The sequence below is a fragment of the Nomascus leucogenys genome, chromosome 16 (genome assembly GCF_006542625.1).
Source record: "Nomascus leucogenys isolate Asia chromosome 16, Asia_NLE_v1, whole genome shotgun sequence".
Lineage (NCBI taxonomy): Eukaryota > Metazoa > Chordata > Mammalia > Primates > Hylobatidae > Nomascus > Nomascus leucogenys.
In genome coordinates this window covers 33,497,056-33,523,237 of record NC_044396.1, presented here as the reverse complement: position 1 = coordinate 33,523,237, position 26,182 = coordinate 33,497,056, and the positions used below count along the sequence as shown (strand labels likewise).

The 26,182-nt window shown below is 41.6% G+C and overlaps 1 protein-coding gene across 1 annotated transcript in view; it reads left to right on the top strand.

Moving 5' to 3' along the window:
* The window catches only part of LY96 (lymphocyte antigen 96), a 37,997-nt gene extending 18,905 nt beyond the window's left edge, over positions 1 to 19,092 (top strand). The window contains exons 3-5 of the mRNA XM_003269447.3: positions 66 to 194; positions 16,809 to 16,861; positions 18,969 to 19,092. Coding sequence (XP_003269495.1) covers positions 66 to 194; positions 16,809 to 16,861; positions 18,969 to 19,067 — 281 coding nt within the window. The 3' untranslated portion in view covers positions 19,068 to 19,092. The remainder of the gene's footprint in view (positions 1 to 65; positions 195 to 16,808; positions 16,862 to 18,968) is intronic.
* Positions 19,093 to 26,182: the final 7,090 nt, after the last annotated feature.

Below are 26,182 nucleotides of genomic sequence, written 5' to 3'. Positions count from 1 at the left end.
ATGTTAATTATTATGTATAAAAGAATCTACTATTTGAGGGCCTAATGGGATTTTTTCTTTTAAAGGGAGAGATTTAAAGCAATTATATTTCAATCTCCATATAACTGTCAACACCATGAAACTTCCAAAGCGCAAAGAAGTTATTTGCCGAGGATCTGATGATGATTACTCTTTTTGCAGAGCTCTGAAGGGAGGTAAGTATTCAGTTCATATTACTTTTAGAATAGGAAAAAATTCTTTATGAAAATGTTATGAAAATTAAATACATTGAAAATGGGAAGTTCCTTTTCTGCTAATAATTCTTTTTCCATCCAAAGTTTTTACTTTTAGCAGCTTAAATAACATTTTATAACGATATACTTGAACTGTTAAGATGACACCTATATGATTTGTATTATTAATATTTTTCATAGTAACCCACCAGATTTTCTATACAGTCATTGGTTTCTTCAGTGACTTCTGCCTTTATGTTCCTCCTTGGAATTATTTACAAAATCATAACATTCAGAAATTAGGACCCTTACAGAGATCTTGCACCAAGGGATAAAAAAATAAAAAATAAAAATGAATAAAAACAAGGAATTACCACTTTGGAGCTATATTCCAGCTTTTCCATTTACCAGCAATGTGACTTTTGGCATGTTATTAATATTAACCTTTCTTGGCCTCATTTTCCTCAGCTATAAAATGGGAAAGTAAAACACATCATACATAGTTTTAAGAATTAAATTAGAGAATGTGTGTTAAAAAAAAAAGCCTAGTACAGTGTTCAGAATAAGAATCCTTCTTTTGTTATGGATTTTCCAGTCCTGCCATCTTTATAATGAGGGAACTGACGTTTGCAGTGGCTCAGTAATGTGTCCATGGTCATTTGGAGAACTAGTAACAGAGCAGCCTCCTGACTCTAAGACATGACTACTGTGTCATGCTTTCTCTTTGGAAAAAAAATCCCTTAGCAAGTTACTGTTTTTTTAATTGTGCATTTCTTTTACACAATCTCTGTGGAATTACATTGATATTTTACCTGAATCTTCAAAGTTTTTCTTCAGACCTCAGAGGTGTCAGACTCAAATCAGCTTGTCTACTTCTCTCCCTCCTCCCACTTTCTTCCATAAACATTGAACCTAATTTGAGCAAATCATGATTTAGGGCCTGGTTATCTGAAGTTGAATGGTAGCATCTCCTTCCTCAGAAAGTCACTCTGGGGAAAACTGGATTGCCATATGCAGAAAAACGAAACTGGACCCCTATCTCTCACCACATACAAAAATCAACTCAAGATGGATGAACAACTTAAGCATAAGATCTGCAATTATAAACATACTAGAAGAAACCTAGGAAAGATTCTTCTGGACATTGGTCTAGGCAAAGAATTTATGACAAAGATCTCAAAAGCACAGGCAATAAAGACAAAAGTAGACAAATGGGACTTAATTACATCAAAAAGCTTCTGCATAGCAAAAGAAATAATCAGCGGAGTGAACAGACAACCTGTAGTATATGAGAAAAAATTCGCAAACTATTCATCCAACAGGGGACTAATATTCAGAATGTACAAGGAACTCAACTCAACAACAACAACAAAAACAAATAACCCCATTAAAAAATGGGAAGAGTGGTAGGGTGCAGTGGCTCACGCCTGTAATCCCAGCACTTTGGGATACTGAGGCAGGTGGATCATGAGGTCAGGAGTTCGAGACCAGCCTGGCCAACATAGTGAAACCCCATCTCTACTAAAACTACAAAAATTAGCCAGGTGTGGTGGCATGCGCCTGTAGTCCCAGCTACTTGAGAGGCTGAGGCAGGAGAATCGCTTGAACCCAGGAGGTGGAGGTTGCAATGAGGCGAGACCATGCCATTGCACTCCAGCCCAGGTGACACAGTGAGACTCCATCTCAAAAAAAAAAAAAAAAAAAAAAGTGGGAAAAGGACATGAATAGACACTTATAGATACTTTTCAAAAGAACAAGTAGAAATGGCCAATAGGTATATTAAAACATGCTCAACATCACTAATCATCAGAGAAATGCAAATTAAAGTTGCAATGAGATAACATCTTACCCCAGCCAGAATGGCTATTATTAAAAAGACAAAAAGTAACAGATGTTAGCAAGAATATGGAGAAAAGAGAACTCATCCACTCTTGGTGGGAATGTAAATTAGTATAGTCTCTATGGAAAGCAGTATGGAGATTTATCAAATAACTAAAAATAGAACCACCATTCCATCCAGCAATTTCACTACTAGGTATCTACTCAAAGGAAAAGAAATCAATATATCAAAAAGATACCTGCACTCATATGTTTATTGCACTAGTCACAATAGCAAAAATATGGAATTTACCTAAGCGTCCATCAACAGACAAATGGGTAAATAAAATGTGGTATATTTACACAATGGAATACTATTAAGCCATGAAAAAAATAAAATCATGTATTTTTCAGCAACATGGATGGAACTGGAGGCCATTATCTTAACTGAAACAAACCAGGCACAGAAAGTCAAATATTGCATGTTCCCACTCATAAGTGGGTGCTAAAAATGTGTACACATGTACTACAGAGTGGAATGATATGAAGAGTTGGAAGGGTGAGGGGGTGGATGATGCAAAATTAGTTAATTGGTATATGTTACTTGGGTGATGGGCACCCTAAAAGCCCTGACTTGACCACTACACAACCTATGCAGGTAATGAGATTGCACATGTACCTGGTAAATCAGTATAAATAAATAAAAAAAAAAAGTCCCCGTTCTGGGAAAGACAGTTATAAGAACAAAATTTATAATAAAATTACATGTAATTTTATTGTAAATTGATTACAGGTATGAGCCATCGCCATACAATAAAATTATATTTACATATGTAAATATAACATATAAACATATGAAATATTTATATGTAAATATAATTTATTGTAAAAAGGTATATGTAAATAACATATAGTTCTATTAGCAATAGAACTATATGTTATTAGTTTTAACTATATAGTTACTAAATAACTGTGGCAGAAAAACTGGGATAAGGTTTTTTTTTTTGAGACAAGATCTTGCTCCGTCACCCAGATTGGAGTGCAGTGGTGCAATCATAGCTCACTGCAGCCTCAAACTCCTGGGCTGAAGTCATCATCTAGTCACAGCCTCCTGAGTAGCAAGGACTACAGGCACAGATCACCATGCCCAGCTAATTTTTTTTTTTTTTTTTGAGTCAGAATCTCACTCTGTCACCCAGGCTGGAGTGCAATGGCACAATCTCAGCTCACCTGCAACCTCCACCTCCCGGGTTCAAGTGATTCTGCCTCAGCCTCCTGAGTAGCTGGGACTACAGACATGTGCCACCATGCCCGGCTAAGTTTTGTATTTTTAGTAGAGACAGGTTTTCATCATGTTAGCCAGGCTGGTCTCAAACTCCTGACCTCAGGCCATCTGCCCGCCTCGGCCTCCCAAAGTGCCTCCCAAAGTGCTGAGATTACAGGTGTGAGCCACCGCACCTGGCCCTAATTTTAAATTTTATTTTATTTTAATTAAAAAATAGAGATAAGGTCTCACCATCTTGCCCAGGCTGGTCTTGAACTCCTGGGTTCAAGCGATCCTCCTGCCTCAGCTTCCCAGAGTGCTGGGATTACAGGTGTGAGCCATTGCTCCTGGCCATTTTTAAATTTTTTGTAGAGACAGGGTCTCACTATGTTGCCCAGGCTGGTCAGACAAGCCTTCAATAGAGTATTTTATTAGAGTCTTGAATCTGAGAACATCAGAGAGTGAGGGGGAAAAACATTCCCTGGAGAGGAAACAGCATATACAAACACATCTAGTCATGAAAGAGTATGGTTTATTTGGAGAGTAGGTTTTCTGTAGTTGGAGCAGAATGTGCTTGTGGGGAATTGCTGGAGATGAGCCTAGAAAAGGGGGCAGTGTGAGCATGTAAGTCATGCGCAAAATATTGGCCTGTATCCTATAGTCAGTGGGCAGGGATGACCCACTGAGATTTCCATTTTTGCAGATAACTAGCATCCATATGGCGGAGGTGGGGGTAGGCTGAGGCAGGAAACTTGGGTGGAAGGAAGAGCATCCAGGAGGCTCTGTGAGAGACCATGAGGGCTGAACGAGATGGCGGCCAGGGAGTAGCAGGGAGGAGATGAAAGAGAGCTTTTTGGGAGACAGAATAGGTAGGATACACTGATTTAATGTGGCAGGCAAGGATTAGGTAAAATCAAGACCCTCTTGGGCTGGGTGCCTGTAATCCCAGGACTTTGGGAGGCTGAGGCTAGGAGTTTGGGGCAAGCCTGGGCAAGGAGGTGAAACCCCATCTCTGAAAAAAAAAAAATTAGCTGGGTGTGGTGGTACCAGCCTTTAGTCCAGCTACTTGGGACTGAGGTGGGAGGATCACTTGTGCCCAGGAGGTCTTAGCTAGCTGTGATCCACTGCTGCACTCCCTGACTCAAAAAAAAAAAAGAAAAAAAAGCACCACACTTGAGGGCCGGTGACTGGATGTATGGAAGTGCCATTATCTGAGATGATGTGTACAAAAGAACAGGCAGGGTTTTTTTTTTTTTAAAGGGAAACATAATGAGTTCTGGCTTGGGCATGTTAAGCTCAAGGTAATTTTGGAACATTCAAATAAACATGGCCATCTGGCAGCTGAGTATGTGGGCCCAGAACTTAGGACTTTCTGATTTAAGAAACATTGACGTATCAAGAGACCCTTGAAATTTGGGAGTCAAATTTGCAAGTACCATACATATCTATGCTTAAAATAATTTTCCTTTTGGTTGTTATAAAAGTTATACATCTTTATGATATGATATTTAGAAAATATGGACAAGCAATTATAAAGTAAAAGTTACCCATAATCTCACCAGTTTTTACACACACACACACACACACATATATATCTGTTTCTCTCAAAAACACATTTATGAATCAATGGATGGATATTTCAAAGCATCTTAAATTTAATAAGCCTGGGCTGGGCACAGTAGCTCATGCCTGCAATCCCAGCACTTTGTGAGGCCAAGGCAGGTGAGTTGCTTGACATCAGGAGTTTGAGAACAGCCTGGGCAACATGGTAAAATGCCGTTTCTACCAAAAATACAAAAATTAGCTGGGCCTGGTGGTGCATGCCTGTGGTCCCAGATACTTGAGAGGCTGAGGTGGGAGGATCACTGGAGCTTGGGCAGTGGAGGCTGCAGTGAGCTGTGATTGCACCACTGCACTCCAGCCTGGGCAACAGAGCAAGATCCTGTTTAAAAAAAATTCATAAGCCTGTAAGTTCTGTTACCGGGATTTTACTGGGGCTGCTGTTACTAAGTACCATAAACTGAATACCTTAGAAAAACAGTAATTTATCACGTAACAGCTCTGGAGTCCAGAAGTATGAAACCAAGATAACAAGGCCATGCTCCCTCTGCAGGAGCTAGGCATGGATCTGTTCCAGGCCTCTCTCCTAGCTTCTGGTGGCCTAAGGCATGTCTTGCCTTGTAGATGGCCATCTTCTTCCTGGGTCCTTTCACTGTGATCTTCCCTCCTATGTTTGTCTATCTCAGTGTCCAAATTTCCCCTTCTTAATAAGGACACTTGCATATTGGACTAGGGCCCACCCTAATGACCTCATTTTAACTTGATTATCTGCAAAGATCCTGTTTCCAAATAAGGTCATGTTCACAGGCACTGGAGGTTAGGGCTTCAACATATCTTTTCGCGGACACAATTCAATGTACAATACCATCTGAGGCTCAGATCCCGCCCCCTGCATAGTTGCCAGGAAAACTAGACTGGACGATGAGTGAGCTGCATGGATACCTTTTGGGAAGATGAGAGGAGAGCCTAAGAAGGGGTTCTGTTCTCCCTCGCCCTGCCTCAGTTCCCTCTTGCCTTCTTCAATGTGGGCAAAGCTTCAAGCTAACTTCCTAAGAAAAGAATGGAAGGGTCTGTTCCAAGATGGCCGAATAGGAACAGCTTTGGTCTGCAGCTCCCAGCGTGATCGACACAGAAGACAGGTGATTTCTGCATTTCCAACTGAGGTACCTGGTTCATCTCACTGGGACTAGTTGGACAGTGGGTGCAGCCCACGGAGGGCAAGCCGAAGCAGGGTGGGGCATCGCCTCAGCCAGGAAGTGCAAGGGGTCAGGGGATTTCCCTTTCCTAGCCAAAGGAAGCTGTGACAGACTGTACCAAGAAAATCAGGACACTCCCACCATAATACTGCGCTTTTCCAATGGTCTTAGCAAACAGCACACCAGGAGATTATATCCCACGCCTGGCTCAGTGGGTCCCATGCCCACAGAGCCTTGCTCACTGCTAGCACAGCAGTCCAAGATTGAACTGCAAGGCAGCAGCCTGGCTCGGGGAGGGGCGTCTGCCATTGCTGAGGCTTGAGTAGGTAAACATAGAGGCCAGGAAGCTTGAACTGGGTGGAGCCCACTGCAGCTCAACGAGGCCTGCCTGCTTCTGTAGACTCCACCTCTGCGGGCAGGATATAGCTGAACAAAAGGCAGCAGAAACTTCTGCAGACTTAAAGGTCCCTGTCTGACAGCTCTGAAGAGAGCAGTGGTTCTCCCAGCATGGTGTTTGAGCTCTGAGATCAGAGAGATTGTCTCCTCAAGTGGGTCCCTGACCCCTGTGTAGCCTAACTGGGAGACACCTCCCAGTAGGGGCTGACTGACACCTCATAGAGTCAGTGCCCCTCTGAGATGAAGCTTCCAGAGGAAGGATCAGGCAGCAATATTTGCTGATCTGCAATGTTTACTGTTCTGCAGTATTTACTGTTCTGCAGCCTCCGCTGGTGATACCCAGGCAAACAGGGTCTGGAGCAGACCTCCAGCAAACTCCAACAGACCTGCAACTCAGGGTCCTGACTCTTAGAAGGAAAGCTAACAAACAGAAAGGAATAGCATCAACATCAACAAAAGGGACATCCACACCAAAACCCCATCTGTAGGTCACCACCGTCAAAGACCAAAGGTAGATAAAACCACAAAGATGGGGAGAAACCAGAGCAGAAAAGCTGAAAATTCTAAAATCAGAGTGTCTCTTCTCCAAAGGATTGCAGCTCCTCACCAGCAATGGAACAAAGCTGGATGGAGAATGACTTTGACGAGTTGACAGAAGAAGGCTTTAGAAGGTCAGTAATAACAAACTTCTCTGAGCTAAAGGAGGATGTTCAAACCCATCGCAAGGAAGCTAAACACCTTGAAAAAAGATGAGATGAATGGCTAACTAGAATAAACAGTGTAGAGAAGACTTTATTAAATGACCTGATGGAAATGAAAACCATGGCATGAGAACTATGTGACACATGCAGAAGCTTCAGTAGCCAATTTGATCAAGTGGAAGAAAGGGTATCAGTGATTGAAGATCAAATTAGTGAAATGAAGCAAAAAGAGAAGTTTGGAGAAAAAAGAGTAATAAGAAATGAACAAAGCCTCCAAGAAACATGATACTATGTGAAAAGATCAAATCTACATTTGATTGGTGTACCTGAAAGTGATGGGGAGAATGGAACCAAGCTGGAAAACACTCTTCAGGATATTATCCAGGAGAACTTCCCCAATCTAGCAAGGCAGGCCAACATTCAAATTCAGGAAATACAGAGAACACCACAAGGTACTCCTTGAGAAGAGCAACCCCAAGACAGATAATTGTCAGATTCACCAAGGTTGAAATGAAGGAAAAAATGTTCAGGGCAGCCAGAGAGAAAGGTCAGGTTACCCACAAAGGGAAACCCATCAGACTAACAGCGGATCTCTCGGCAGAAACTCTACAAGCCAGAAGAGAGTAGGGGCCAATACTGAACATTCTTAAAGAAAAGAATTTTCAACCCAGAATTTCATATCCAGCCAAACTAAGCTTCACAAGTGAAGGAGAAATAAAATCCTTTACAGACAAGCAATGCTGAGAGATTTTGTCACCACCAGGCCTGCCTTACAAGAGCTCCTGAAGGAAGCACTAAACATGGAAAGGAAGAACCGGTACAGCCACTGCAAAAATATGCCAAATTATAAAGACTATTGATGCTAGGAAGAAACTGCATCAATTAACGAGCAAAATAACCAACCAACATCATAATGACAGGATCAAATTCACACATAACAATATTAACCTTAAATATAAATGGGCTAAATGCCCCAATTAAAAGACACAGACTGGCAAATTGGATAAAGAGTCAAGACCTATCAGTGTGCTGTATTCAGGAGACCCATCTCACGTGCAGAGACACACATAGGCTCAAAATAAAGGGATGGAGGAAGATCTATCAAGCAAATGGAAAGTAAAAAAAAAAAAAAAAAGCAGGGGTTGCAATTCTAGTCTCTGATAAAACAGACTTTAAACCAACAAAGATCAAAAGAAACAAAGAAGACACATAAAGGTAAAAGGATCAATTCTACAAGAAGAGCTAACTATCCTAAATATATATGCACCCAATACAGGAGCACCCAGATTCATAAAACAAGTCCTTAGAGACCTACAAAGAGACTTAGACTCCCACACAATAATAATGGGATACTTTAACACCCCACTGTCAATATTAGACAGATCAATGAGACAGAAGGTTAACAAGGATATCCAGGACTTCAACTCAGTTCTGCACCAAGCAGACCTAATAGACATCTACAGAACTCTCCACCCCAAATCAACAGAATATACATTCTTCTCAGCACCACATTGCACTTATTCCAAAATTGACCACATAGTTGGAAGTAAAGCACTGCTCAGCAAATGTAAAAGAACAGAAATCACAACAAACTGTCTTTCAGACCACAGTGCAATCAAATTAGAACTCAGGATTAAGAAACTCACTAAAAACTACACAACTACATGGAAACTGAACAACCTGCTCCTGAGTGACTACTGAGTACATAACTAAATGAAGGCAGAAATAAAGATATTCTTTGAAACCAATGAGAACAAAGACATAACGTACCAGAATCTGTGGGACACATTTAAAGCAGTGTGTAGAGGGAAATTTATAGCACTAAATGCCCACAAGAGAAAGCAGAAAAGATCTAAAATCGACACCCTAACATCATGATTAAAAGAACTAGAGAAGCAAGAGCAAACACATTCAAAAGCTAGCAGAAGGAAAGAAATAACTAAGATCAGAGCAGAATGGAATGAGATAGAGACAAAAAAACTCTTCAAAAAATCAATGAATCCAGGAGCTGGTTTTTTGAAAAGATCAACAAAATAGATAGACTGCTGGCAAGACTAATAAAGAAGAAAAGAGAGAAGAATCAAATAGATGCAATAAAAACTGATAAAGGGGATATCACCACTGATCCCACAGAAATGCAAACTACCATCAGAGAATACTATAAACACCTCTACACAAATAAACTAGAAAATTTAGAAGAAGTGGATAAATACCTGGACACATACACCCTCCCAAGACTAAACCAGGAAGAAGTCGAATCCCTGAATAGACCAATAACAAGTTCTGAAATTGAGGCAATAATTAATAGCCTACCAACCAAAGAAAGTCCAGGACCAGACAGATTCACGGCCAAATTCTACCAGAGGTACAAAGAGGAGCTGGTACCATTCCTTCTGAAATTATTCCAATCAATAGAAAAGGAGGGAATCCTCCCTAACTCATTTTATGAGGCCAGCATCATCCTGATACCATAGCCTGGCAGAGACACAACAAAAAAAGAGAATTTTAGGCCAATATTGCTGATGAACATTGATGAGAAAACTCTCAATAAAATACTGGCAAACCGAATTCAGCAGTACATCAAAAAGCTTACGCACCAAGATCAAGTTGGCTTCATCCTTGGGATGCAAGGCTGGTTCAACATACACAAATCAATATACATAATCCATCACATAAACAAAACCAAAGACAGAAATCACACAATTATGTCACTAGATGCAGAAAAGGCCTTCGACAAAATTCAACAGCCTTTCATGCTAAAAACTCTCAATAAACTAGGTATTGATGGAATGTATCTCAAAATAATAAGAGCTATTTATGACAAACCCACAGCCAGTATCATACTGAATGGGCAAAAACTGAAAGCATTCTGTTTGAAAACTGGCACAAGACAGGGATGCCCTCTCTCACCACTCCTACTCAACATAGTGTTGGAAGTTCTGGCCAGGACAATCAGGCAAGAGAAAGAAATAAAGGGTATTCAATTAGGAAAAGAGGAAGTCAAATTGTCCCTGTTTTCAGATGACATGATTGTATATTTGGAAAACTCCATTGTTTCAGCCCAAAATCTCCTTAAGCTGATAAGCACCTTTAGCAAAGTCTCAGGATATAAAATAATGTGCAAAAATCACAAGCATTCCTATACACCAATAACAGACAAACAGAGAGCCAAATCATGAGTGAACTCCCATTCACAATTGCTACAAAGAGAATAAAATACCTAGGAATACAACTTACAAGGGATGTGAAGGACCTCTTCAAGGAGAATTACAAACCACTGCTCAACGAAATAAAAGAGGACACAAACAAATGGAAGAACATTCCATGCTCATGGATGGGAGGAATCAATATTGTGAAAATGGCCATACTGCCCAAGGTAATTTATAGATTCAATGCCATCCCCATCAAGCTACCAATGACTTTCTTCACAGAATTGGAAAAAACTACTTTAAAGTTCATATGGAACCAAAAAAGAGCCTGCATTGCCAAGACAATCCTAAGCAAAAAGAACAAAGCTGGAGGCATCACGCTACCTGACTTCAAACTATACTGCAAGGCTACAGTAACCAAAACAGCATGGTACTGGTAACAAAACAGAGACATAGACCAATGGAATAGAACAGAGGCCTCAGAAATAACACCACACATCTACCATCATTTGATCTTTGACAAACCTGACAAAAACAAGAAATGGGGAAAGGATTCCCTATTTAATAAATGGTGCTGGGAAAACTGGCTAGCCATATGTAGAAAGCTGAAACTGGATCCCTTCCTTAAATCTTATACAAAAATTAATTCAAGATGGATTAAATACTTAAATGCTAGACCTAAAACCATAAAAGCCCTAGAAGAAAACCTAGGCAATATGATTCAGGACATAGGCATGGGCGAGGACTTCATGACTAAAACACCAAAAGCAATGGCAACAAAAGCCAAAATAGACAAATGGGATCTAATTAAACTAAACAGCTTCTGCACAACAAAAGAAACTGTCATCAGATTGAACAGGCAACCTACAGAATGGGAGAAAATTTTTGCAATCTACCCATCTGACAAAGGGCTGATATCCAGAATCTACAAAGAACTTACACAAATTTACAAGAAAAAATCAAACAACCCCATCAAAAAGTGGGCAAAGGATATGAACAGACACTTTTCAAAAGAAGACATTTATGCAGTCAAGAGACACATGAAAAAATGCTCATCATCACTGGTCATCAGAGAAATGCAAATCAAAACCACAATGAGATACCATCTCACACCAGTCAGAAAGGCAATCATTAAAAAGTCAAGAAACAATAGGTGCTGGAGAGGATGTGGAGAAATAGGAATGCTTTTACACTGTTGGTGGGACTGTAAACTAGTTCAACCATTGTGGAGAACTGTGGCGATTCCTCAAGGATCTAGAACTAGAAATACCATTTGACCCAGCCATCCCATTACTGGGTATATACCCAAAGGATTATAAATCATGCTACTATGAAGACACATGCACACGTGTGTTTATTGCGGCACTATTCATGACAGCAAAGACTTGGAACCAACTCAAATGTCCATCAATGATAGACTGGATTAAGAAAATGTGGCACATATACACCATGGAATACTATGCAGCCATAAAGAAGGATGAGTTCATGTCCTTTATAGGGACATGGATGAAGCTGGAAACCATCATTCTGAGCAAACTATCGTAAGGACAGAAAACCAAACACCACATATTCTCACTCATAGGTGGGAATTGAACAATGAGAACACTTGGACACAGGGTGGGGAACATCACACACCAGGGCCTGTCATGAGGTGGGGGGCTGGGGGAGGGATAGCATTAGGAGAAATACCTAATGTAAATGTCTAATTAATTGGTGCAGCAAACCAACATGGCACATGTATACATATGTAACAAATCTGCACATTGTGCACATGTACCCTAGAACTTAAAGTATAATTTAAAAAAAAAAAGAAAAGAAAAGAATGGAAGGTATGAGCAAGATATGAGCTTTCTTGGCAGGCACGGTGGCTCACGCCTATAATTTCAGCACTTTGGGAGGCCAAGGTGGGCAGATCACTTGAGGTCAGGAGTTCCATACCAGCCTGGCCTACATGGTGAAACCCAGTCTCTACTAAAAATACAAAAGTAGACGGGTGTGGTAGCACATGTTTGTAATCCCAGCTACAACCCGGGAGGCTGAGGCAGGAGAATCACTTGAATGAAGGCAGAGGTTGCAGTGAGCCAAGATCCCGCCTCTGCACTCCAGCCTGGGCTACGCAGTGAGACTCCAGTCTCAAAAAAAGAAAAACAAACAAAAAAAAGATAGCTTTCTAAGACAGACCAAACAATTGAAAAACAAAAAAAAAGGGGTCTATCCAACAGAATAGGTTAGAACTCCTTTCACTTACCTGAACTGCTAAGTGTTAGGACAGTCTCTCTTAATAGAAATCTAGGGGTTGTTCTTTTTCTCTTTTTTTTTTTTTGAGACGGGATCTCGCCCTGTCGCCCAGGCTGGAGTGCAATAGCACAATCCTGGCTCACTGCAATCTCTGCCTCCCGGGTTCAATAGATTCTCCTGCCCCAGCCTCCCCAGTAGCTGGGATTACAGGTGCACGCCACCACGCCCAGCACATTTTTTGTATGTTTAATAGAGATGGGGTTTCACCATGTTGGCCAGTCTGGTCTTGAACTCCTGACCTCACGATCAGCCCACTTTGGCCTCCCAAAGTGCTAGAATTACAAGCATGAGCCACCGCGCCTGGTCTAGGGGTTGTTCTTAATTTCTTTCTCAAATCCTCAGTTCTCATCGATCTTCCTCCCCCGCCCCTTACACAAAGTTGACAGAGTTGGCTTTATGACCAGAGTCCATACAGAAGGGCCCCGTGCTTGGGGTTTAATGCCCTGTGATCATAGTCTTGAAATTCTTAATAATTTTATCTTTGAGTGTGTGTTTTGTGTAAGTGAAATCTAATGAGATGATGGGTTATGAACCCACCTTCCCTGGACTGGTTGTTGGTTCCCGTTGCCCACTTCCCTGCTGGCACCCTGGGATCCCCTCCCCTCTTCTGTCCAGTGCAACCTGCTACCCTCTGCTCCTGGTGAAATCCTGGCTACAGGGAGGGTCAGGATCTGGTGTGGGTGCCCTGCAGTATCTTGAGTGGGCATGACAGTGGCTGCCCTACCTGGTCTGGCAGCACCACAGCGCTGTTCAGCAGCTGACTAGTTGGGCACACCATCCCCTGCCCCACCCCAAAACAGGTAGTGTGTGGAGGTATTGCATGGAGGTTGCAGTGCCTTGAGAGTCACTGTTGAATAGCAGCCCTGTAGGAAAGAAAGGTACTTGTTTGGACTTCTGCCCCTCACTGGGGCATGGGGCATCTGGCAGTTTGTGGAAGGAGGACCCTGACAGGCAGCTCTCAGGCCCAAGCTTGCACAGGAGCCCCCAGTTGTGGAGGAGCCCCCTGGGTGTTTCTACACTCACCTATGCTGCTTGCTGAGGGAGCATTCCCTCAGGCTGTCCCATGTCTTGGGGACCTTCTCTTTCTCTGTTCAAACTTCCTGCCTCTGGCTTGTGTTAGTTTCCTCTGGCCAGCTCGAGGCACCCTCTGGGGATGAGCAGGGAAAGACAAATTATGTAATCTCCGTGATTCTACCTTGAAGTTAAATGCTTTAATATTTGCATTTAAAACTGGCATTGTAGTATAAAAAGATGAATAGTGAAATTCATACTAATAGTTTAAAATGTTCTCTTTATTACAAATGATATTAAATTGCAATAAAAACATTGTGGCAAGTCTAGAGAGAGAAACACACAGAAGAAAGGAAAAAGTTTCATGTTCTAGTAACTTTAACAGGTTTCTCCCATCTTTTGAATAAGCAGCCTCATATCGTCATTTTGTGCTGGGCCTTGCAAATTATGTATTTAATTATGTAATGATGTATTGCACTACTTTTCATGGCAAAACCAGCAATTACTTTTACACCAACCTAATAGTTGGTCCTGAAGTTGGGTACCGAGAATTAGGTACTAGGAGCCAGATTCAAAAATATCCGAAGCAAAACCCCTGTCCTCATGAAGATTATAGACTAGTGGAGAAAGCAGGATCCTAATGAAGTAATAAAATAAAGAAAAGCAGAAAAATGAAATATGATTCAATTTGTGATACTCTCAAAGAAACAAGCAAGTTAATGAGATAGAGCCTATTATTATTATATTATTATATAATATAGACATATATGACTAATATATTAATGCATTAATATTCACAAGGTATGAATATGTTATTATTCACAAGATGCCATTGGAAGGAGGGTCTAGAAGGGAGAAGGAATAATATTAAATGTTATAAGTAACATTTAATGGTAATAATATTTAATAAGTGCTGTGTCCCAGGCATTGTTCTTAGCACTTAACATGTATTAACTGGTATAGCCCTTGTAATAATCCTATGAGATGCGTGTTATCACCCATCACCATTTTACTGAGGCGTAGAAAAATAAGTGACTGGCCCAAAGTTACACACCAGGTAGAGGAGCTGGGATTCAAACCCAAGCCGTTCTGGCCCCAGAGCCATCACTCTTACAAACATGTTATCTTTATCCTTACTGCATCTTTCCCATTGCATATTGTATTTGGAATGGTTTCTTCTTATCATTTTGGGGGTCTTTTTTTGATTTTTAAAAATTTTAATTTTAATTTAATTTAATTTATTTATTTATTTTGAGACAAAGTCTCCCTGTCACCCAGGCTGGAGTGAAGTGGCACGAACACAGCTCACTGTAGCCTCTACCTACTGGGATCAAGTGATCCTCCCACCCCAGCCTCTCGAGTAACTGGGATTATAGGCACACGCACCACACCCATCTTTCTTTTTTATATTTTGTACAGATAAGACTCCACCATGTTGCCCAGGCCGGTCTTGAACTTCTGGGATCAAGGGATCTACCTTCTTTGGCCTCCCAAAGTGTTGTGATTACAGGCGTGAGCCACCGCTCACAGCTGGAATGGTTTCTTAAATATCTATATCACCAATAGACTTTAGCTCTTTGAGAGAAGGGATAGAGTTGTACTACCATTGTCTTCCCAGGCCCCGGTGGGTAGTAGGCTTTCAATAAGTAGTTGTTGAACTGTTAAATTTTGAATTGGATTGGCCTTGAATGAAAGATCATAAGATTATGAAGACATGATCACTTTACTGAGCTCAAGAAACACCTCAGGTATCAACTCCTTTAGTAAGGATACACCCGGCTAGGTGTGGTGGCTCATGTCTGTAATCCCAGGACTTTGGAAGGCCAAGGCGGCAGATCACCTGAGGTTAGGAGTTCAATACCAGCCTGGCCAACATAGAGAAACTCTGTCTCTACTAAAAACACAAAAATTCACCAGGCGTAGTGGTGGGTGCCTGTAATCTCAGCTACTGGGGAGGCTGAGGCAGGAGAATGGTGTGAACCCGGGAGGCGGAGCTTGCAGTGAGCCGAGATTGCGCCACTGCACTCCAGCCTGGGTGACAGAACGAGACTCCATCTCAAAAAAAAAAAAAAAAAAAAAGATACACCCTTTATCTGCTTTAAAGAAAGAGCAAAAAGAAAAGAAAAAACAGCTGGGCGCAATGGCTCATGCTTATAATCCCTGCACTTTGGAAGGCCAAGGTGGGCGGATCACCTGAAGTCGGGAGTTCGAGACCAGCCTGGTCAGCATGGTGAAACCCTGTCTCTACTAAAAATACAAAAATTAATCGGGCATGGTGGCAGGCGCCTGTAATCTCAGCTACTCAGGAAGCCGAGGCTGGAGAATCTCTTGAACCCTTGAGGCAGAGGTTGCAGTGAGCCGAGATCACACCATTGTACTCCAGCCTGGGCAACAGAGTGAGACTCCATCTCAAAACAAAGAAACAAAAACAGAAAAAGGATACACCCAGAAGTAAATAAATAAATGCATATCTGTGAGACTAGAAGTATACATGTAGACATTATTTATTTACTTCTGAGAACAATATTATAGTTTTTGATTTAACTATTTATATTAAAAGTATTTTTGGCCACTGTTTCTTTTGTTTGAGATTCAAAACATACATTTCTATTTTACCCTACCACATTCACTACTTTGTTCTGACTGGAACAGTAGGATGTGGATCTTCCTGCACTTTTGACTCTGGGCCCCACAGCTTGTGTGGGGCCAGGCCCATGGCTATGCACTTGAACAGAAGCTAACTTGAGCTTCTCAGTGGTGTAATTGGGAGGAGCTTCAGTATTCTGGCTGCCTCCAAAATATCTCATCTGTCTTTGGCAAGATTATTCTCTATTATACCCAGCTTAATGTGCATCAATATCTCTGAAAACTAGTTTACAATGCACATATGTAACTTGGTCTGAAGCATATTAGCACTAGCTTGTTCATCGTTTATTCATTATTGAGACCAGCAGGTCTTAATAGTTTGTGTCCCCTAAGGGATAAGATAGGGGCAGGTGTACAGAGAGGCTCTGGGGCGGAGAAAGGAAGCCACAGGAGAATAGCAGCCAGGGTATGAAAGGTTCATTATTTTTCTACAGTTTTGCTTGGGACTGCCTCTGTCAGTAGTTAAGTGTATGCCATAAAGGTATACTCTATGCTACCAAGAAAAAAATCACCTAACGGTGACCAATAACGTCTTGTATTTTATATTTTGTTTGCAGAGACTGTGAATACAACAGTATCATTCTCCTTCAAGGGAATAAAATTTTCTAAGGTATTGTTCAAGATTTATTTTGTACTGTCTAACCTTTAGCAGTAATAGACATGTTAAGCATTTGAAACAAGCAATTCACAGCTGCTTCTTTTTTTTTAAATGGGATCTCAGTCTGTCACCCAGGCTGGAGTGCAGTGGCATGATCTCTGCTCACTGCAACCTCCACCCGCCAACCCCCACCCCAAGCAATCCTCCCTCCTGCCTTAGCCTCCTGACTAGCTGGGACTACAGGTCCGTGCCACAATGCCAGCTAATGTTTTGTACTTTTGGAAGAGACGCGGTTTCACCATGTCGTCCAGGTTGGTCTTGAACTCCTGAGCTCAAGCGATGCACTCCGCTTAGCCTCCCAAAGTGCTGTGATTACAAGTGTGGGCAGTTGTGCCCAGCTGACAATTTCATGAATAGCAATTCAAGATTAAGATGTTCAAGGTTTTTTCTTTCACTTTTATTTAGAATTAGCTTTTTTTTTTTTTTTTTTTTGTAACTGAGCCTTGCTCTGTTGCCCAGGCTGGAGTGAAGTGTGTTCTGGGCTCACTGCAACTTCCGTCTCCCAGATTCAGGTGATTCTGTGCCTCAGCCACCCGAGTAGCTGGGATTACAGGCACATGCCACCATGCCCAGCTAATTTTTTTATTTTTAGTAGAGATGGGGTTTCACCATGTTGCCCAGGCCAGTCTCAAACTCCTGGCCTCATGTGATCCACCCACCTTTGTTCCTGGACCAAACTGAGGGTTGGGCTGCCATTTCTTGCAGCCCAATAACAAGATGCAGATGAACTGGGGAGGAAGAGAGCTTTTATTTCTGTAACTGGTTACAGGGAGAAGGTCTGGAAATTATCACCAGACCAACTCAAAATTACAAAGTTTTCAGAGCTTATATACATTCTAAGGTATATGTCTATGTGTAAGTGTGCATTCATCTGAAGACACAAGTGATTAACTTCTTTTAATCTATAACTAAGGTCTAAGTCCTGAAGACCTTCCTCTGGAGCCTCAGTACCTTTACTTAATCTAAATGGGTCTGGGTGCTGGGGTGATTACCTTTATCTTGTCTCCTGCTAAATCATGGAGGTTTGAGGAGTTCCTTCGGACCCCCAATAAACTTGGTTGTGGAAGCCTGGGGAGTTTCTTCGGACCCACACTAAAACTTGATTGATCCTAAATGGGTCCTATTAAGAATTTCTTAGTTATTTTGTCATGCTTTAAGGCCCAGGAAAGGCCTGGGCAAAACTCCTGATGGGCTTTTGTTACATCCCATCCTTTGCATAAGGGCGCTGGCTTTAAATATTTAACTTAACCACTCGGTCAGTACTGAAACAGTTGTTAGTGAGACCTGGCCTTGGCCTCGCAAACTGCTGGGATTATAGGTGTGAGCCACCGCGCCCAGCCTTAGTATTAGGTCTTTTGGTATTTTTTCTTTCTGTAGACTATGGAAAAATTGCACAAAAGGTAGCATTTTTTTCCACTTCATTTTTTTTCCCTCTAACATACATGGGCAAAAGTAATTTGAATGCAAGTGCTCATTACTAATCTGTTGAACAGTCTTCAGATGAAAGCACTGGATGACCACTGTGTATAAGCCAGTACATCTCTGTAACTATTCATGTAAATATAATGTGAACATTGTTTAGGAGAATAAAAATCACATAAATTACAGACTTATCTTGTTCAAGATTTTTTTGGGAACTTAGTCTGGTCATCCATGCCTTTGTAAAAATAATTGCTGCCTCAATGAATAATACCATTGTGATTTTAGATATTTGCGTGACATATCTAGTAATGAAATTTTATGCATTTTACTTTTGGTGACCATTTTAAAATAAAATTTAACAATGCATATTCTTTCATTATTTTGTTATAAACTAATATCTAATATTTCAAAACCTCTTAGGTTAGTTTTTAAAAATAACATAATCTTATAATTGGGAAATAAATGGGCTTTATGCTCATTTAATTCAAAGACATGGAAAATTTTGTCTCATTGGAAAACTAATAAAATCAATCCAATTTAAATGGCTTTCTGCTAGTAAGAGAAAGTTCTTACAAAGCCTCTGAAATAGTAGCATCTAACATTTTGTATTACTTGTATTTCTTATACTTCATTTTAGGGAAGATACAAATGTGTTGTTGAAGCTATTTCTGGGAGCCCAGAAGAAACGCTTTTTTGCTTGGAGTTTGTCATCCTACACCAACCTAATTCAAATTAGAATAAATTGAGTATTTTAAAAAAAATTTTAAAGGTATTGTTCCTGTTTTAAGGGTACCCGGGATTTGTTTTAATCAGATATGGTAGGATAGGAAGACACAGAAATGACTGTCATGAAGAAAGAAGCTTATCCTCACAGATCTCTAGAAAACGGAGGCATGGTGCACCATGCAGAGCCACCTGGGGAAGCACCAGTGTCTGTGGGAACGTGGAGGGAGAGGAAAAATGTGGGCAAGAGTGTTTATTATGTTTTTCCATAGGAAGCAATGGGCAAGGTAGGGTAAGTAATTGATATGGTTTGGCTGTGTCCCCATTCAAATCTCATCTTGAATTGTAGTTCCCATAATCCCCACGTGTCGTGGGGGACCCAGTGGGAGGTAATTGAATCATGGGGGCGGTTACCTCCATGCTGTTCTCATGATAGTGAATGAGTTCTCATGAGATCTGATGGTTTTATAAGGAGCTTTTCCCACCCACCCTTTTGCTCTGCACTTCACCTTCCTGCCACCATACGAAGAAGGACGCGTTTGCTTCCCCTTCTGCCACGATTGTTTCCTGAGGCCTCCCCAGCCCTGCAGAGCCGTGAGTCAGTTAAACCTCTTTCCTTTATTTTATTTATTGTTTTGAGACGGAGTCTCACTCTATCACCCAGGCTGGAGTGCAGTGGCACCATCTCGGCTCACTGCAACCTCTGCCTTCCAGGTTCAAGTGATTCTCCTGCCTCGGCCTCCCAAATAGCTGGGATTACAGGCGCCTGCCATCACACCTGGCTAATTTTTGTATTTTTAGTAGAGATGGGGTTTCACCATATTGGTCAGGCTGGTCTTGAACTCCTGACCTCAGGTGATCAGGCTCCCAAAGTGCTGGGATTACAGGCATGAGCCACTGTGCCCAGCCTAAACCTCTTTCCTTTATAAATTACCCAGTCTTGGGTGTTTCTTCATAGTAGCGTGAGAATGGACTAATACAGCAGTGTTGACCTAAAAGGAAGAAGCTGAGACAGAATTAGTGTAAGTAGAGAGTTTATTTGGGCCAACCTTGAGGACTGCATCCTGGGAGCATGGCAACTTGAGTTGCCCTGAATATATACTCCATAAATTAGCAGCAGTTAAAGAGGGTTTTTAAAGGGAAAGAAGAGGGAGTTTCTGAGTTGTTTACCAAGAATTTACATTAAAAAGGCTGGGTGCAGTGGCTCACACATGTAATCCCATCACTTTGGGAGGCTGAGGTGGGTGGATCACCTGAGGTCAGGAGTTTGAGACCAGCCTGGCCAACATGGCGAAATCCTGTCTCTTCTAAAAATACAGAAATTAGCTGGGCCTGGTGGCATGCGCCTGTAATCCCAGCTACTCGGAAGGCTGAGGCAGGAGAATGGCTTGAAGCTGGGAGGCGGAGGTTGTAGTGAGCCAAGATTGTGCCACTGCACTCTAGCCTGGCGACAGAGGTGTTTTTGGTGAAGTTTATAGAAACAAAAGGATGGGGTCTTTTCTGCTTGGAGACCCCTCTCTCTATATAGAGAAAGCTGTTTCTCTTTCTCTTCTCTTCTGCCTATTAAACCTCCACTCCTAAACTCCTCGTGTGTGTTTGTGTCCTAAGTTTTCCTGGTGCAAGATGACAAACCGTGGGTTTATATTCCAGACAGCATAGCAGCTTTACATTGGAGGTTCATCTGGGATACCAAAGTTCAACATTCATTGAAACGGTGAGCAGAGGAGCAGACTCCAACTCTGTCCTTTCATTTCAAGGCTGTCAGCCTCCATTTAAGAACCAAATCAAACCAACTACTGGGCCACCTTCAGCCATTTAAAAATGATTAGCATGGCTGCCAGCCTTATAAGACTTGGAGGACAGGCTTTCTGGAGAGAACATGGAAAATCCCTGAGTACCTATGGGTTGCTGGGCATATTGGCCCTGTTTGAACCAGCTTACTTTCAGAGAGCACTTAGCTGTTGCATGGGGCTGGAATAGGTTTTGGAGCAACTGAGGATTTCTGGCTGGGACTACCCCTGGTGTTATCCAAAGGCTTCTGGACTAACCTCAACTTCCAACCACCTGATAGGGTGTCAGTAATAGGATCTCCACCTTTCATATTGTAATTTCCTCCTTTCCTGTCCATGACCACCATATCTCTCATCCTCTCTGTGTAAAATCCGGAGTATATGCCGCCTGCTGGTCTTTTCTGCTTGGAGACTATTTCTCTTTCTTTTCTCTTCTGCCTATTAAACCTCTGCTCCAAAAAAACAAAAAACAAAAAGACACAAGGATGTGTTTTTTGCTAAAGAAAATGTAATTTTGCTGGGTGTGGTGGCTCATGCCTGTAATCCCAGCACTTCGGGAATCCAAACCGGGCGGATCACAAGGTTAGGAGTTCGAGACCAGCCTGGCCAGTATGGTGAAACCCCGTCTCTACCGAAAATACAAAAATTAGCCAGGCGTGGTGGCGGGCACCTGTAGTCCCAGCTACTCAGGAGGCTGAGGCTGAGGCAAGATAATTGCTTGAACCCAGGAGGCGGAGGTTGTGGTGAGACGAGATCATGCCACTACTGCACTCCAGCCTGGGCGACAGAGTGAGACTCTGTCTCAAAAAAAAAAAAGTAATTTTTTTTTAGTTAAGTGACTAAGAATTGCTTTAGAGTAAAGGAAAAATTATACAGATAAAACTAAATGGATAAAGAGAAAAACTAAGCCAGGGCAACAAAGTTACCTCTGAGACCTGTGGTTACCAAGAAGACAGTCAATGTGGAGGAAGGGCAAAGTGAAGCAACCATTAAAACCAGAGGGTAGCCAGGCATGGTGGCTTCTGCCTGTAATTGCACCACTTTGGGAGGCCGAGGTGGGTGGGTCACCTGAGGTCAGGAGTTCTAGACTAGCCTGGCCAACATGGTGAAACCCTCATCTCTACTAAAAATACAAAAATTATCTGGTAGTGGTGGCACATGCCTGTAATCCCAGCTACTTTGGATGCTGAGGCGTGAGAATCTCTTGCACCTGGGAGGCGGAGGTTGCAGTGAGCCGAAATTGTGCCACTGCACTCCAGCGTGGGTGGCAGAGCAAGATCCTGTCTCAAAAAACAAAAACAAAACAAAACAAAAAAACAACCAACCAACCAAACAAAAAATCCCAAAAGTCACAGGGTATTGTGTAAAGGAATTGTTTCGTTTTGTAGATTGGTATCATCATCTCCCTGAGAAACCTTTACTACAATTAAGGGAGGAGACCACCCCTCATATTGTCCTATGCCCAATTTCTGCCTCCAAAGGAAGAAGAAGTAAAAACTAAAAGGCATAAATGAAATCCACAGGCAGACAGCCCGGCGTGCTGCACCCTGGGCCTGGTAGTTAAAGATCAACCCCTGACCGATTCCAGACATTGTGTGGAAAAGCATTGTGAAAATCCCTGTCCTGTTCTGTTCCGTTCTGATTACCTGTGCATGCAGCCCCGTCACATACCCCCTGCTTGCTCAATCGATCACGACCCTCTTACACGGACTCCCTTAGAGTTGAAAGCCCTTAAAAGGGACAGGAATTGCTCACTCGGAGAGCTTGGTTTTTGGAGACGTGAGTCTGCCTGGTGCTCCCAGCTGAATAAAGCCCTTTCCTTCCACAACTTGGTGTCTGGGGGGTTCTTGTCTGTGGCTCATCCTGCTACACAATAAATTGTAAAAATAACTACTTTAAGGATAGAATCCTTAATTTTAAATGCCACAGAATGAAAGAGCTTGATTGGGTTGATGCAGGACCCACAGCTCACTATTAAACAATTGCTGGCGAATGTATGTGATCCAAATACACAGGAGGTGATCCTGAGAGAACAACCAGCCTAGTGTTTATCCTGAGAAGGAGATTGCCTGACTCTCCCTATAAAATGCCAAGTGGAACACCCCAGATGAAGCAGTTAGTATGCTTCATATGCAAGCCATGTGGGACTGGCTTTATGATGACCCAAATATTCTCCAACAAAAATTTCTATTACCCACGTCATGGTAAATTTGGGGGTTTAGGGGGTCCTTTTTACATGGGCACCCTGGGTGACATTACTCCAGCAGAATCATACGACTATTTGAGAAGCCTTATCAAATTTGCTGTCTCTTGTGGGTCTTACAGATGCTTAATAAAATATCAGAGGTAATTAACAAAAAAAAAAGATGGGAAAGGAGAAAGGGAGTAAAAGAGCTCACCCCAGAAGGTTGATAGAATTTTTTGGATGGTTATTAAGAAATGAAATAAATAAAATGAAAATTGAGGGAGTTAAAACAAAGGCCTTTAAAACACTATTTGCCCCAGATTGGAAAATTTAAGAAAAATCCAAAGACAATGGTTATAATGAGAATGCTATGTTGCCTGGGGCAATACTGGGGCAAATTAAGATAAAGACTGACAAAAGGGACTGAGTCCCTTGGCCCAACCCCCTGCTGGGGGCCCATATCCTTTTGATATAGGCTCTTGCTACCTGACGAATGCAAGGAGGAGAATACTTATGAGCAGGGGGCCTCTTTTTCCCCTAGGACTGATTCTAACTATATAGCAGCTGCTAGATTCTGCAGTGCCTGATAGACAGCTCCCATCTAACCAGAGCTGTTTCACTTGTGAAGTTCGAAGGTGAACAATGGACATCTTGTTTGGAAGGCTGCTGCTGTGGTTAAAGAGGAGTCAAGCAAATCTTTTTCTTTTGAATTATTTATAGTTTAGAGCAATTAAGTGAAGAATGTTTTTGTGAGCAAGTTTACTTTTCTCTCTGAGCTCTCCAGAATTCAGAAACTGTTCATGGGTATTCTGATTTTATGACAATATAGTTATTTGCATAAGTGTAGTAAGATTTGTTTCTTTCAAAACAGGACAATTGAAGACACTTTTTTTTTTTTTTTAAAACCAGGGCTTTGACTAGAATAACATATTTTTAGGCAAATTTCCAGCAAAGCCAACTTAAAAGGAGCCTATGTGGCCAATTAATTCTTGCTGCACTTTATGTGAATAATCAGGCCAAGTATAATAAGCCTAAAACTTATTTTGCACATAAATTGGTCTTACTATAATTTCTCTTTAGGCTGGGTGCAGTGGCTCACACCTGTAATCCCAGCACTTTGGTAGGCCAAGGTGGGTGGATCACTTGAGGCCAGAAGTTTGATCAGCCTGGCCAACATGGAGAAACCTCGTCTCTACTAGAAAATACAAAAATTAGCCAGGTGTGGTGGTGCATGCCTGTAATCCCAGCTACTCAGGAGGCTGAGGCATGAGAATTGTTTGAGCCTGGGTGATGGAGGTTGCAGTGAGCCAAGAACACGCCACTGCACTCCAGTCTGGGCGATAAAGAGAGACTCTGTGCCTTAAAAAAAAAAAAAATTCTTTAATAGAAAAGGAGAACTAGAGAGAGAGGTTGTTTCAAAGGAGAAGTGTAACACTTTTTATTAGATTTCAGCCCCAACTTTTGTTTTTGAGTGCAGATTGAATCATGAATTATACAATCCTCTAAAGAGTGCCAGGTTATCGTTTTTCTTCATATTTTTAGTTGGTGCCTTAATGGAATAGGTTCCTTTTTCTATTCTGACACACAAATACTCTTTTCATTTTCAAAAATATTGTTATTTATTTTTCCTTGTTTTACCTCCAAGGAAACCAGAATCGTGGTATTCTGAAGAGTAGAGATGCAAATCTCCCTCATTTGGCATCACACTGGGTCCAATTTGTTTTTCACTGAAAATGACCTGCTGCTAAGACTATACAAACACCCTCCTTCTAGGCCTGGGGACTGTCACAGAAGGGGTGAGCATGTGAGATTGTAAGGGCCAGTTTTGAGGGATAGAATTAAGTCAAGGTCAGATCTTCCAAATCAAGGATGGGTACAAAGATGCCTAAACAGCCAGTAAAACAAGGGACTTTGCCTTCTGAGCTGTTATGTGACACCTTTTCTAATTCCTGTAGAATTAAAGGAAGATAATTACTGACAGGATAAAGATACCTTGTGACAAAGCCTCCTGGGTACAAAACTCCCAGTTATGAGTTGCGAAGATAGGTATATATTTTAAAACTTTTTGTTTCAGAACAATGTTTATATTTTGTATAGCTAATTGCTAAAAGTCTGTAACTAAACCCAAGATTACTGTACTCAAGGCATAGAAGTTAAAGATAAGTCAGTTTTGTAACCTTCCCTTTGGCTTTTTGTTTATTGGCTTTTTATGTAAAAACTTTTTTTTTAAGGGATAATGAATGCCTGTCCGCGTCCATTCCCATCTGGACATTTAATTGGCTATAAGTCTTTTGACTCTAAGTCCCTTGGCTTAGAATCCCTTTGACTAAGTCCCTTGGCCATACCAAGGGACAGGATGGACCCAGGGCAGGCAGTCATGCGACCCTGGCAATGTTATGGGGCAAAATAAAGATTTGGTGGCCATCGATGTTGCCTCTGGCAAATCTTGGTCATAAGGGGGAGAATGTAAACTAAAAATAAAATTCTAAAGCCCCCCTCCAACCATCTGAATGAATTCCCTCCTCTCAGCCAGGACACTCCAAAGGTAACATGAAAAACTGGTTCAGGCAATGACAGGAAGGGGGGATCCGACATGCCTCAGTATGCCTTCCTCCCTTTTGGAACTCAGGAAATGCCAACCAACATTTAACAGCAACATAGACCTTAAGTCTGATAAAAAACATTTACAATCTAATCTCTCTGAAGCCTGCTACCTGGAGGCTTCATCTGTGTGATAAAAACTTTGGTTTCCACAACTTGTTGTCATAACCCAGACATTTCCTTCTATTGATAATAATTCTTTCAACCAATTGCCAATCAGAAAAATTTAAAATCTACCTACGACCTGGAAGCCCCTCAGCCCCTTTGGGTTGTTCTGCCCTTCTAGATCAAATCAGTGTACATCTTACACATATTGATAGATGTATTATGTCTCCTTAAAATGTATAAAAGAAAGCTGTATCCTGATTACCTAGGGCACATGTCATCAGGACCTCCTGAGGCTGTGTCATGGGTGCATCCTTAACCTTGGCAAAATAAACTTTCTAAATTGAGACTCGTCTCAGGGATACTTTTGGGTTCACACCTCCAAGCTGTCCTTGTTTATTCCTGGGTGTAAGCCAAGTTAACTTTGGGAGGAATTTAGGTTATAGT